The 14,311-nt window shown below is 42.3% G+C and overlaps 1 protein-coding gene across 3 annotated transcripts in view; it reads left to right on the top strand.

The window, feature by feature from the left end:
* DNAAF9 (dynein axonemal assembly factor 9) overlaps nucleotides 1-14,311 on the top strand; it is a 156,225-nt gene that overhangs the window by 81,417 nt on the left and 60,497 nt on the right. For all 3 annotated transcript variants that reach the window (XM_073236851.1, XM_073236850.1, XM_073236852.1), the window contains exons 21-26: nucleotides 5,731-5,834; nucleotides 9,205-9,351; nucleotides 10,400-10,488; nucleotides 10,903-11,004; nucleotides 11,278-11,395; nucleotides 13,037-13,125. In XM_073236851.1, the coding sequence (XP_073092952.1) occupies nucleotides 5,731-5,834; nucleotides 9,205-9,351; nucleotides 10,400-10,488; nucleotides 10,903-11,004; nucleotides 11,278-11,395; nucleotides 13,037-13,125 (649 nt within the window). The remainder of the gene's footprint in view (nucleotides 1-5,730; nucleotides 5,835-9,204; nucleotides 9,352-10,399; nucleotides 10,489-10,902; nucleotides 11,005-11,277; nucleotides 11,396-13,036; nucleotides 13,126-14,311) is intronic.

Genomic DNA, 14,311 nt, shown 5'->3' with positions numbered 1-14,311 from the left:
TATGTTGATCCCACATTTCTCCCTTTATTATTATTATTTTTATTTTTAATAAAATGCTGAAGTGGTAGGTAGATGCAAGATAAAGGTAGAAAACATAGTTTAGTCACTCCAGCTACTTTTAAGATTTTCTTTTTTTAATACAGATTTCAAGCAATTTACTTTTTGTGTGACTTGGTATGGTTTTCTTCATGTTGCTTGTGCTTGGGATTCATTTAGCTTTGTGGATTGATGGATTTATAGTTTCCTCAAATTTCAAAAATTTTTGGCTGTTATTTCTTTAGTTTTTCCCTCCCTTTCAGGGGTTCCAGTTACATATATTTGGCTGCCTGAAGTTGTCCCACAGCTCCCTGATGCTCTGTACAATTACTTTCAGTCTTTTTTCTCTTTGTGTTTTATTTTGCATAGTTTGTATTTTTATGCATTCTTATTTACTAACCTTTTCTTCTGCATTGTTATGAGTTTATTAAATTAACATTTGTCAAGTGGAACACAAGGTGCTGGATGTTGAGTCAAGTACAACAATAGAAATAGAAATAGAGAAGTTTATTACTCACAGGTCCTGGACAGAGTACACAGCATGCCTTGAGGGGCAGCACAGGGAGGTCAACGCAGGGTGCACCCAGAGTGGCAGAACCTGGGGCACATGCCTTTCTTAGGGTTCATGGGTGGAATGCTTGGGGATTCCCAGGCTAAGACTAGATTGATCAATTCAAGTCAAAGAGTGGGTTTTTAGTAAGCTCTATGGGGTCTTACTGAGGGGCCTTTAAGGGAAGGCCCTAGGAGGCAGGGGAGACTGTTGATCACAAGAGCTGTTCACAAAGTTGTATCAGAAACTTACGTTTGCTTGTGACTCTACAGGCTGTTATCTAGGGCATGTGCATTTTAAGAGGACTTGTGTTGGTCTAAGGCCCCTGCAGGCCACTTGGACTGGATGTACCATGGACTAGTTTAGCTAAACTCTCAACAATTGTCTAATGTCATTAAACTCATGCAACATATTTTTTTTTACTTTTTTTACTTTTTTTTTTGTTATCATTAATCTACAATTACATGAAGAACATTATGTTTACTAGGCTCTCCCCTAACCCAAGTCCCCCCCACAAACCCCATTACAGTCACTGTCCATCAGCATAGTAAGATGTTGTACAATCACTATTTGTCTTCTCTGTGTTTCATGCAACATATTTTTCTTCTTGCACATTATATTTTTCATCTCTGGAAGTTTGACTTAGGTATTTTGTCCATCTTTCATGTCAAGTCAACATGGTTCAGTCTTTCTTCTAGCTTCTTGAACATATGGGATACAGTTCTAATAATTGGTTCAATATATTTTTCTTTTAGTCCTATCACCAGACCCTTGTTTTAAGCTTTGTTAGGCAAGAGGCAGAGCAGCATTTAATTTAGGGCTAATTTATTGAGGCAGAAAGTTTCTGAGTACTGTGCTTGATGTCCTGTGAAGTAAGAGGTCGTCCACTGTGGCTGGTGGGAATGGGCAGCAAGTCTGATAGAAGGTATAGGTTGACATTCATTGTTTTACATAGGAATATCCAGTTTTTCCAGCACTATTTGTTGAAGACTCTCCTTTCTCCTTTGAATTGTCTTTGTACTTTTGTTGAATATCAATTGGCTGTATATTTATTATTTCCTACAAGTCTCAGTGAATGGTTGGGATTCAGGCAGCTCCTTCATTCTGCCTGTAGTGATATCAAATTCCAGAGTGTTTTTTTCTATCAGGCACTGGTCCTGTTGACACATGGGGCAGTGGACACATCCTGAGAACTCTGGTGACCAACCAGAGCTTCACTTCCTGTTATGGGAAGGCCCAGGCAGTAGTTACCTGCTGTCTGCTGCCTTCATTCTGCATCCTCTCATGCATTCCCATGTGCCCACACAAAGCCACTGAGGGACACTGTAACAGAGAAAGTTCTCTGCAGCACTGAACATGAGTAAATTATATGGTTGCATATTACCTAAAGCCCAGCCAACTCAAGATCAGGATGTTGAGAAAAGTAAGCCAATCACAGGACACGTGTATTAAGATTACATTTTTATGAAAGCAAAACAGACAAGACTAAATAATAGTTTACAGATATACTGAAGTATCATAAAACTATATGGAATTCAGGATATTCATTCCCTTTGGGTAGAAGAAAGGGCCATTGAGGGAGGACATTCAGGAGACTTCAAAGGTGCTAGTAATGCTTGATTTCTCGGGCTAAGCTGTGAGTATACAGGCTTCAGTGTTTTGTTGTTTTAGCAATTTTCTTTAAACCATATGTGTATATTTTAAACACACACACAGTAAAAATTATCCAACCGCTGCATCATATTGCCCCAGCAGTGATAAATGTTTCTTCTTCCTACCTTCACACAGACTGGACCATTGGAGAATTTTTATTTGTACAGCCAATTGCCTGGAGGAGGAAAAGCCAAATACTTCATTAGAATTTGGTGTCTTATTTTGCCCTGAGGGCTCACCCCTCTCCTGTTGGAACTCCCAGGGATGCAGAGGCCAGTCTAAGACAGAACCATGCTGCAGTCCCTGCTGCTTCCTGAGTAGTGAAAGAGAATGTCCTCTTGCCTTGGGTGTTCAGACTCTGCATGAAGAAGAAATGACAGAACGCCTTCAGTAAGGGCTTTAGGGATGAGGCCAACAGCTAGGGAGACCTCATCAGGAGCCAGCTACCCTGGTCACTAAGGAACCTCCACAAAGGCATGGACCACCATCTATCAGTCATGAGTGTCCAGAGCAAATACCAAAAGTGTTACCCCTTCTAGCAGATTAAGATCTAAAAGATCAGGGTTATGGCACTAGGCCACCCAGTGAGTCACTTCAGTTATTTCATGTGTGCTCTGAGAATAATGACGAACTTACTGCCCCTGTAGCCAAGCTGAGGGGTAGCTGCAACACAGGACATTCTCTCTGCACCAGTACTAAAATCAGCTCCTACTGAGACCCTGTCCTGGGCCAGGCCCCATAGTGAGTGCTTTCCCACTCACTATGTGAATTTCTGTCTTCCTCGTTTCCATTTTGTTTTGAAGCTTCAGAGTCTAGAAAGAGACTTAAAACTTCAGAGTCTTAAAGGTGACCTCCCTGACCTCTGTCTTCATATTCCCTGTGGGTATTTGGAATATGCCAACTCTAGGATCTCTGCTTTTTTTCTGGAAGCTTTGGAAGGACTTTGAAGTTTGTCCAGGAGGCCTTTGAGCAGTACTGGACTTGTTTCTGAGAGACTTCGCATTAGAGGTACACAGGTAGAAGGTGAGGCCAGGACCTGGAAGGGTGCAGATGCTAAGCAGGAGCTAACGGAGCAGTTGCTAACTCCTGGCACCTGTTGACCCCTCTTTTCTCTGTAAACAGTAAGTAGTCATCTTGTGGCTGGGATTGATGAGGTAGTGGTGTTAGGAGAGCTCTGAAGGACTTGGGGTGTTCCTGTGGCAGTCGGTGGAAGGAGTTGGGAAAGTAGTGGAAGGGCTGGTGGGCAGCACCTGGGCTTGTTGAGACTGAGAAAGCAGAGAAGGCACGTCGTCAGATTTATCACCATCAGCTTTGGAGAAAGCAAAAGGAAGGAAAAAGGGGTGAAGGGGTGAGAGAACCAAAGGGGCCCAGCATGGTACTATGCCTTGGCATCAGAGAAACCTGTGTTCCATACTGGGCTCCACTACCATGTAGTTCTGTAAATTTAGGGGAAATCTCTAAGCCTGAGTTTCACCGTCAGTCCTATAAGAAGAACATTGCCTCTTAAAATTGTTGTGAAATGGGAAACTAAAATGTATATGACATGCTTGGTGCTTGAGTAAAATCTGTTTCCACCCATTTCCCTGACCAAACAGAGATGAAGGATATGTCCTGCCCCAGGGGATCTGCCCTGGATGTGGATGAGAGGAAAGTCAGAAATTTCTGAGCAGTAGGGGAAATGGCACTGAGGGCTTTGAAGGCTCAGTGTCCCCCTCAGAAGGTGAGGTTTGGGGAGTGAGATAGTTAAAAGGATGGTGGAATGCTGTAGTCCAAAGTAGCTGGAGATTTCAGAGGTTAAGACGTTCTGGGTGCTGCTTTACTGTTGTGGAGTTGAGATTGAGGATCAGTGAGGCCAGAACATAGCATGGGCCTTCCCCCTGATCTCAGAAGAAGTGAAAGTGTTGGCTTTGGAAGAGAAAACTGTGAGCACATTCAGAAGCTGTTCTTGAGCTGTTGTGTCTTGATTAGGAGGGCAGTAGATGTGAGCAGTGAAGGAAACGAGTTGTCTGAGTCTCTAAGGGAATGAAAGTATTGTGCCAGCATGGAGAGGAATGAATGGTCTGGGAACAGCAGTGGGGATCCTTGGCGTTAGTACAGGATGAAGCTGGGGCATGAGTAGCCACTATGCAAGAGGGCCAGACAGCAAGGCTCTGTACAAGGGAGGCCAGGCTTTGAAGTTAGAGGTTGGGAGGCTTACAGGGCTTGAATCGGGAAGCCTTGAATGGGGCTGGCTGGTTGAGGCTGCTGCTGCCCCAGATGATAAGGTTGGCTTTAGTTCTCTCTGTCAGATCATCTAGTTCTTCTATTGATATTCAGACTCCAAATCTTCCTCTTGTATCTATTAAACTGCCTCCACCTCCCCTACTCCTCCCCACCCTTCATTAACATGCACACACGAGCCCCTAGACTCACTAGGCCTATCTCTGACTCAAAAGTTGAAGTCTCCAAAATCCCTCACCTTGGCCTTTGCTCTTCTTGTCATTACACATGCAGAGCTTTGGGGCTACTTCCTAGAGCTACAGCCTAAGGAATCACTCCTACGTGTTTGTTTCCTGTCTTCTGCCTTAGCATAAAGATGTTAATGACAGTATTTCCAAGCCTGTGCCTTGAGCTCCAAGAACTACTTTCTTCTGTATATGTGAAAACAGGGAAAGAAAGTCTGTTACAGGAACAGAAAGGATCCAGCTCCATGAGCAGCTTCACTCAGGGCTTTTATGACTTCTCTGCATGCTTCATTTGGGTCTCCAAAGAAAACCCGGGCCCACCTAAGCCCTTATAATCTTAACTGTTCATCTTTTCTGTGTTCTGTCCCCTACAACCCATACTGAGATATTCTGTATGACTTTGGCCATGGAAATACCAGGTCTCCTTATACCTGAATCCTTGTCCCGAGGAGCTCACACCCATAGTCCACATCCCACCCATCTTGTTTTGTGAACTACAAAACAGCAGGCCTCCAGTGTCTATAGAACCCAGTTACTGCCTAACTCATGTTATTTTGCCGGGCACAGGGACCCTTAAGCTCCCTTCACTAGTCCTTCAGCTAAGACTGTAGTGCTCCTTCTTGGGCCTTAAGTGAAGGAGATGGACTCTTTAGAGCTGAGCCAGCTTCTGCCAAAATAGGAGAAATGAGCATCTATAAACTCAATATGGAGCAGACATACCCAAAGTCTTTACTATGTGTCCTTAGAAGATACCCATAAGTGAATGAGAATTTTGCCTCTCCCCATCAGATGATAACGAATTCATTTGTTTTTTATAATTCTTATGCAAAGACTGTGACTGATGCCTCATTTCTATCTGAGGGTCTAGGAGGATACATTGGCTTCCCCAGAGCACAGGGCTTAGCATAAAAATCATGTAACTGAAGTGCTACAGATTCTAGTCTCTAGTTATCCCTCTGGTGTGCTCTGGTACCTGCAAGAAGGACATTGGGATCTGGCCCCCAGGATCCAGTCCTCCAACTCTGATCAGCATTCTTTTCCTTCCAGGGAAAGTGCATTTCTTCTCTGGTGGCCTTCTATTTTCTCACCGTCATCACAGAAGTGTCGTCATTTCCAAGGATCACATGAATTCCATTTCATTCTATGATGGGGTAGGTATTTTACCAGTCCATGGCTTTGGTGTTCAGAAAGACATTCACACTTCTGACAGGGAAGCCCTGTTCCCTGCTCCACCACCACAGGGTAGGATGTCAAAAACCAGCACTACCCTTAAGGCATAAGCAAGCAAGGGAGTTCACGAAGAGGCTGCCTACTCTCAGTGCTCTTGTGAGCTTTGTCAGCCTCGCTGCTCTATAAAAGACAGTTAGAAAGGGATCTGGGTTAGGAGGACCAGCAGCTACCTATGCCCAATTAACTCACCCCAAAGAGGACCAGAAAGTAGGCTGTAGATGTCCTCCAATGGCCCCTGACAGATGGCCTTCTGCCTAGGGACACAAAGTCTCACTCACTCAAGAACTGGAAAGAAGCTACTTCCTGTGACATTGATGAGGCTCTACTCACGCATTAGCCTGGGAAATAATTATAATCGAGCAAAAGGAGGAGAGAAATGGCTAACTTTCTGCAAGAGGGCTTAACCCCACCTTGTGCACTCAGATTAACCTCCACCTCCATGAAGGTTCTACCCCAGAACCATCCTTTAACTTCACCAGGCAGTTCAAAAATACAGGCAGCCCAACAGGATAGAACAGATATCCCTATTAGATGAAAGCTTTGATGTTAGATTAAATAGTCTTCTAACATAAGGGAAGAAAAAATGAATCATTCAAGTGCTGGGACAATAAGTTAGCTAATTTCGGGGGGAAATGGAGTCTTACCTCATATCAAAAATCAAAATAAACTGATAGATTAAAATTGAATATTTTTAAATATCACAAGTAAAAGAATATAAAAATGAGTATCTGTTAAGCTTGTTAGGGACAAGAAGACTTTCTAAGCTTAGAAACAATACAAGAAATTCTAAAGGAAAAGTTTGTCAAATTTGACTGCATACAGATTTTTTAAATTTTTGCTGATAATTTATTGAAGTATATGTTAAATATAATTAAGTGGATCCAGCTAAAGTTTTGATGGATGTATACCGTCATGAAACCACTAGCCCAAACAAGATACAGAAGACTTTCATCACCCACAAAAAGTTTTCTAATGCCCTTTTGCAGTTCATCTTTCCTTTCACTTCTGGCTTTAGGCAACCACTGATTAGCTTTTTGTCACTATAGATTAATTTTCATTTTCTAAAATGTAATATAAATGGATATCGTACATTCTGTAGCCTTTTGAGTCTGGCATTTTTATCTCACATCATGATTTTTAGATTTTTAGATATGCACCATGTTGTGCATATCTGTGTCTATTCCTTGTTATTGTTGAATAATGTCCCATTATATGGATATAGCATAAAATTTATCAGACTAGTTAATAATTTAAAACCCTAAAAGTCTCTCAAAAAGAGAATTAAAAAACAAAACATGAAAAAACTTGGAAAAACATTTTTGATAATTAAAACAAATGAGTTAATATTTCTTTTTTATAAAGAGTTCTGTCTTTGCTAATATGAAAACTAATACGAAAACACTGAGTCCCAGGTCAGGGATGTTCAGAGGATATGAGGTTAGTTAGGAAATATATGGAAGCACATAAAAAAAAGCCTCACACTACCATGTAGAGCAATAAGTTAGCAGAGAGTAAATAAAAGGTACTATTGGCAGAGAAGGAGTGGAATAAACAATGTAAATGTCTAGCCATAAGTGTAGTCTTAGAGGGGAATGGGATGCAATCTGTCAAAGTGATTACAGATAGTTTGTAACTAGATGGCAGATGCAAATGGTAAGTTATGTTACAAAAGCAAGATGTGAAACTGTAAAAATAAATCTGATTTATTAGAATAACCACTTAGAAAAGGCAAATCAATGAATGAATAGGAAATAAATGCTTGGAAAGAATAGGGCTTAATGTCAACTGTAGTTGGGTTTAGGTGATGGGACTGTAGATTAATTTTTCTAACCTCCTCTATTCTACTTTTTTTCAATTTTAAAATTAATAAGCGTATTACTTTTATAATGAAAAATTAGATCTTAAACCTTTCCCCCTAAGATCAGGAATAAGACAAGGATGCTTGCTTTTGTCACTTCTGTTCAACATAGCATTAGAAGTTGTAGCCAGAGCAATTAGACAAGAAAAAGAAATAAAAATCATCTAAATTGGAAAGGAAGGAAAATTATCTCTGTTCACAGATGACATGATCTTATATGTAGAAAACCCTAAACATTCCACACAAAAAACTCTTACAATTAATAAAGAAATTCACCAGAATTGCCGAATACAAACTCAACACACAAAAATCAGTTGCACTTCTATACCCTAGCAATGAACAATCCAAAAAAGATATTAAAACATTTGCTTTTATGATAGTATCAAAAAAAATAAAATACTTAGGAATAAATTCCACAAAGGAGTTGAAAGACTTGTGCATTGAAAACTGTAAAACATTGCTGAAAGAATTAAAGAACTAAATAAATGGTAAGACATCCTATGTTCATGGATTGGAAAACTTAATATTGTTAAGATGACAGTATTACTCAAAACAATCTACAGATTCAGTGCAATTCCTATCAATCCCAAAGGCATTTTCTTGCAGAAACAGAAAAACCCACCCTGAATATCATTGAGAATCTCAGGGGACCCCAAATAACCAAAGTAATATTGAAAAGAGCATAGTTGGAGGACTCACACTTCCTGATTTCAAAACTTTCTACAAAGCTACCGAAATCAGACAACAGTGTAGTACTGGCATACGGTCAGACACAGAGGCTGATGCAATAAAATAGAGAGCCCAGAAATAAATCCTCACAGATATGGTCAAATGATTTTCAACAAAGGTGCAAAAACCATTCAGTGAGGAAAGGACAGTCTTTTCAACAAGTGGTGCTGGGGAAGCAAAGGAATGAAGATAGACCCTTATACCACATACCAAAAATTAACTCAAAATGTAACAGAGGCCTAAATGTAAGAACCAAAACTATTAAACTCTCAGAAGAAAACATAAAGGAGTAAATCCTCACGACCTTGGATTAGGCAACATCAAAACCACAGACAACAACAACAAAATACATAAATTGGACTTCATCAAAATTAAAAACTGTGCATCAAATAACATTATCAGGAAAGTGAAAACAACCCACAGAATGGGAGAAAATATTTATAAGACATAAATATATCTGGTAAGGGATTAACATCATAGGAAAAATTTTGAGATGACATTTTCAGTTTAGGAAAAAAGACCCTTGTACTTCCTATATAGCCTGTAACTGGGTATTAGAAAGCACATCTGTAATTGAGTCCCAGTAAATCACATAATATGAAAATAATTGTACCAAAATTCATTGCATGTTTCTGACAGCAGTTGGGAAGGCTGATACTATGCACATGGCTTTTCTCACTGATAGTCCCTCTTTTTCTCTTTAGGATTCCACCAGTATTGTTGCCGCCCTTCTGATAGACTTCAGAAGCTCATTGCTTCCTCATCTCCCAGTTCATTTCCATGGATCAAGCAATTTTCTAATGATTGCCCTTTTCCCCAAATCAAAGATATACCAAGCATTTTACTCAGAGGTAACATCAATCATTAGTTAGCAAAACAGCTACTACTTATTTCCCTTGCAATTTAGATGATAAGGCAGCATCTCAGGGCTGACAGCGAGGTGATATGAGGGAGAGTTGGGAGGACCAGTGGGGGGTGCTCTTGCTGTTGAGAGGTAAGAACCTAAAGGAACTGAACAAAAGGCTTTCAGCTTCTAAGAAAAATCTTCTTTGTCCCCCTTAAATGTTAATTAGACTCATATTCTGTAGCTACTTTATTAAATTGTCGGGCCCTGCCTACTGGATGTGAGCTCTCTGCCCTACCCAGCTGTCTCCCTCCCCTGGTTCTCAGGGTTCACAGGCCTTGCCCTTGTGAATGGTCTCCTACCTGGCAGACTGCATATTATAGGCACTCGTCACAGATTGCATGAGTGAAGGAGCTTACCGCCAATTACACAGCCTACTTAGAGAACAGGCAATAGCCAAACTCAAACGGATGGCCAGCTTCATGACTGGTGGAAATGTCTGGAAAGGTATGATTGCAGCAGTGTGCGAGGGGCAGTGTCCCTCCCTCAGGACAGATTCGTAGCCCATGAAGGAGATGAGAGCTGTCCTTGGCTGCAGTGTAGTGTCTCAGGCCAGTCTGTGTCTCCCTCTTACTGCCTGCTGGTCCTTCCTACCTCCCAGTGCTTGTCCTTTGAATCCCAGAACATAGAGACAGCCCTGTGGATTCTCTTCAGCCTCTAGGCAGAAGTTTGAACTGCTCCTTCTGACTGGCCCTATCATCAGGGAAGAACATGTCCTTGCTGCTATAAAGGTGTTACCTGACACCTTCCTCCGTGCTTCCTGGCCTCTGAAAGAGCAGAATCCCTGGGAGAGGAACCCAGAAAGAAATTCTAGAAAATGAAAAACACAGAACAAAATTGCTTCAGGCCTCTATTTTTGAAACAAACTTGTTTGTTATGATGGTTTTTCTCTGTACTGACAGTCTAGATTTTCAACAACTATCAAATCCCCATGTGGGTTCCATATCCTGTTGTTGGGTTTAAAGTGTTCTTTGCTCAAATTCTGTTTTGTTTAGGTCTTCTCCCCCTGGCAACAACAGGCTAAGTCAGGGCTGTCTTTAAAAGTGATCCAAGAAGATGGATTATCTGTGGAACAAAAGAGATTGTAAGTGGCTGCCTTCAGTGTTTTTGCTTGCTTCCCTAGCAGTGTGTGTCTGCTGTCTCTGCGGGATGATTTGCATTATGTAACGCAGGGATCTTGGCTTCTGGAAGAGCCGACGCAGTCATTGCAGTGCTGCCAGCTTGCAGGTAGCCAGTGCCCTTGGTGAAATAGAAGTCAAGAGAGATGAAATCTACCAAGAATCAGACAACAAGTATAACCAGGGGTTCAGGCCAGTCTTCCTAAGTGGGCATACCAGTTGTCTGCACTGACACTGCATTTTGTTTATGTCAGTGAGATGCTTGTTTTGGGAGCCTTGACTGTCATGGTACTCTGGCTTGAAATCATCCAAACAAGTTATGGAAGGTACGTGTGCTGTAGGGAGGCAGAGTTCTAATCTGTGAGCCTTTGACATTCCAGACACTCCAGTGCCCAGAAGCTCTTCAATGTCCTGAGTCCGGCTGCTGGGGAGAAACGGAGTCCTCTGAAGCTACTCCCAGCCAGACTCCCAGAGCTGGACCAGTAAGCTCTAGTTTTGTTTATAGGTGTTTAATGTTCTGGCTTTTGAAATGTCTGAAACCTCAGTATTAGTCCTTTATAAGCTCCTTTTTTTTAAAGCTTCATAGGGATTACTGTAAAAAGTAGTAGTGACATGCCATATGCAGTTTGATTATCTAGAGAGCATCTCTCTAAGATTTATTTTTTGATGGTCAAATAAGGAGTTTCTCATGTGAATAGGCACCCTCAGGCCAGGCTGGTAGTGGTAACAGAATAGCGTTGTCTTTGTGTCTCTAGGTTTCTCCAGCATTTTGCCGTTGGCAGCATCAGTCGGGAGCCTGTGAGGAGGACCCATCTCCCTGTCCTGCTGCAGCAAGCTGAAATCACCCCCGCTCACCGGGTAGAACATGACAAGGTACAGTGGCTCACCAGATACACTGGGAATTCACAGGAAGGTAACCCTGATAGGCTGACCTTGGATCTTCTGCATCAGCTAACAAAAGCTCAAGCAGAGTCCCTTTATAAAGCTCTCTCCACCTGCTTGGGTTCCAATGTAATGCTGCACACGAAACCTGCTCTAGACAATGACTGCACAAGCATTCATATTAACCCCAGCCAAGCCCCATGGTAGAAGTGAAACTCTGGCACTTTGCCATGCCCTCCTCTTGCTTTTTTCCAGGTCTTCCAAACCCTTACTCAGTGCTCTCATTCCGTCAGCTCTTTTGTGGTTGAAATAAGGACTTTCCTGGCAGTGAGTGACACATTGAGCTTAATAAGGAGAAAGGCATGGTTAGTCAGGCTTTGCTGACATCACCAGGGAAGGTGATAGTTTATAAACTTATCTTTCCAAGAGTGAATTTAAATCTGCTCCTACTTCACACTCCCTCCTTTTGACTTCTCCCATCATTTCTTTGGAACCATGTTGTAATAGGCTCAAAAAAGGCATTTATTTCTGTGCAAATGTAGAAGACTGCTGAAAAAGAAAATAGGACTAAGTAATTAGAAGCCTCATTTTTCCCTTATGTAGGAGTTTAAAAATGAAAATGCCTATTTGTTGTATTTTATTAAAAAGGTGCTATAGGACTAGCCTTAAAGTAAGGTGTCTGGCTTCTGTGATCTGAGAGGCTGAGGAATGGGAAACAGGATGGGGAAATTTGGATGGGAGGAGAAGAAACAAGGTCAGTTACAAGGAGTACTGCCCACAGGGGCAGAAAGGGATACAGAGCAGGATCCTGCTTAGGCCCACAGGGAGAACTCTGGTTCCCACAAAAGAAGAGGAATCCATAGCCATCTCTGTACTTAGGTGACCAGCTCAAGTGATGAGTGGCACCATGCTGTGCTTTAGTCTAAGTTACCTGTGGCCAGGCCTATCCCAGTGAGTCTGTGCTGTGAAATAAAACACATGCTCTGTCATTTCCATCCATATCCTTCAGCAGTTACATGGTTCATTTCCTCCCCTGCATGAGCCCTTCTTTGTCAGCAAATTTCTTCAAGGTGCTCTGGAATATCTACCTGCAGAGCACCCTGTTTTCACGTGGTTGTGTACTGAGGTTCAGACAGTCCAACCTGGCTCCTCTTCTCCCCATTAGGACTCAGAATTGAGTCTATATCCAGTTTGTTTCCTTAGCTCAGGCCCTCAGCTTGGAGGGCATGGGCAGCCAGACAGAAGCATCTCCAGTGCCACTCCTCTCCACCGAGTTTACCACACCAATTAAGCCCATGGCATTTTTGTCCGAGACCTCCGTTCTGCCCAGTATTTCCCATTGCATTTTAACTGATCTAGTCAAACTTACTCCATGGAAAATATATTAGTAAGACATTTTATATGGTATTTATGTTCTATGTTCTAAGACCTTTACATATATTAACTCAGTTCATCATCACATGCAGCCTGCATAGTAGGTTCTGTTGTTAGCCTAAGGTCACATAGCTTGTGAGTGCTTGTGCCGAGGTTCAGACCCACAGAACCTGGCTCTAGAAGTCACTTCTCTTAACCTCTTACACAGTGCTGCCTCCCAGTTGAATCACAAACTCACATGACTTTTCTTTCATGTAGGTAATTATCAGCATTGTAACCGGCCTCCCAGGCTGTCATGCTAGCGAGCTCTGTGCTTTTCTGGTCACTCTGCATAAGGAATATGGCAGGTTAGTATGTCTGCTGCCTTTGCTTTGGGGAAGGGGATTCTATGCCTGGGCCTGCCTAAGCACTGGGAAACTTCTGACATGTTCTGGCCTTTGGTGTGATTGGTATCAGCATGTAATACATTTGTACTGAGCACTTCCTGTGTGCCAGGCACTGTTCTAAGTGTGGGAGACAAATGAACAAAACAAACCAGAAAATCTCTGCCCTCCAGGAACTTAACATTCTAGTTGTGGAACACAGACAACTAACCAGATAAAGAAAATAATATATTAGCTAGTAAAAAGTGCTATCAAGAAAATAAAGCAGAGAACTATAGAGAGTGCCAGGCTTAGGGGAGGGAATCCAGCTTGAGATTGGGTGCTAAGGGAAAACCTCACTCAGAAGGTCATGTTAGAACAAAGGCCTGAGGAGAGGCTGAACCCTCAGATATTTGGGGAGGAGCGCTATCGTAGCAGGACCAGCACAGGCAAAGGCCTGGGCATGTGCCAGGTCAGCAGGCCAGTTCAGGCTTGAGTGGTTATAACTTGGGATCTGGTAAATGTGATCCTTCCCTGCCCACAAGGGGACGGCAAGAGTTCAGGTGCAGCTGGGATGTGTTGGTCCCCACGAAATTGTGTAAACCATTCATCGCTTCCATCTAACTGGCAGATTTCTGAACAACCCTGGCTAACTGAACAGAGCATTTAATATCTAGTCAGTCTTCCTCAAAGTAAGGCATCTTGCAGGAGGCTTCAGAGGAATTGAAAAGATTGAAATTACCTTGAGGTTGGGAAGTTCAAGGTGGGAAATTATGGGGGGTAAGGAAGGAAGTTTTGGAGAGATGCTAGGAAAATAATTGGCTTTGCTTTATAAGTACTATATAGCTAGCCAGTTCCTCATTTCCATTGCTTTTATTCTATAAAGTCTGAATTCTTCACCCTGTCCATATCTTACTCTTGGCAAGAGTTTTACTGAGCACCAGACTGAAGCCATTTTATTGAACAGTGCTTCAGGAAGTGACTGCCTGCTCAGAAGGAGTCTTTCTTAACTCTGAAGTCTGTTGGCCATCTTCTTACCTGACCTTTTTGCCCAGTTTCAAGGTGTTTCCTGTCAAAAGCTTCAGTGGTAGTAATTCCAGGGTACAGAGCTCCCCACCCAGCCCGTGCCCTCCACCTATGTATGTGGTGCCAGGATTGCTGTGTGGGTTCA

Source organism: Manis javanica, chromosome 5 (assembly GCF_040802235.1).
Source record: "Manis javanica isolate MJ-LG chromosome 5, MJ_LKY, whole genome shotgun sequence".
In the NCBI taxonomy this organism is placed as follows: domain Eukaryota; kingdom Metazoa; phylum Chordata; class Mammalia; order Pholidota; family Manidae; genus Manis; species Manis javanica.
The sequence above is the reverse complement of the archived record's forward strand: the minus strand, read 5'-3'. Positions and strand labels throughout refer to the sequence as shown.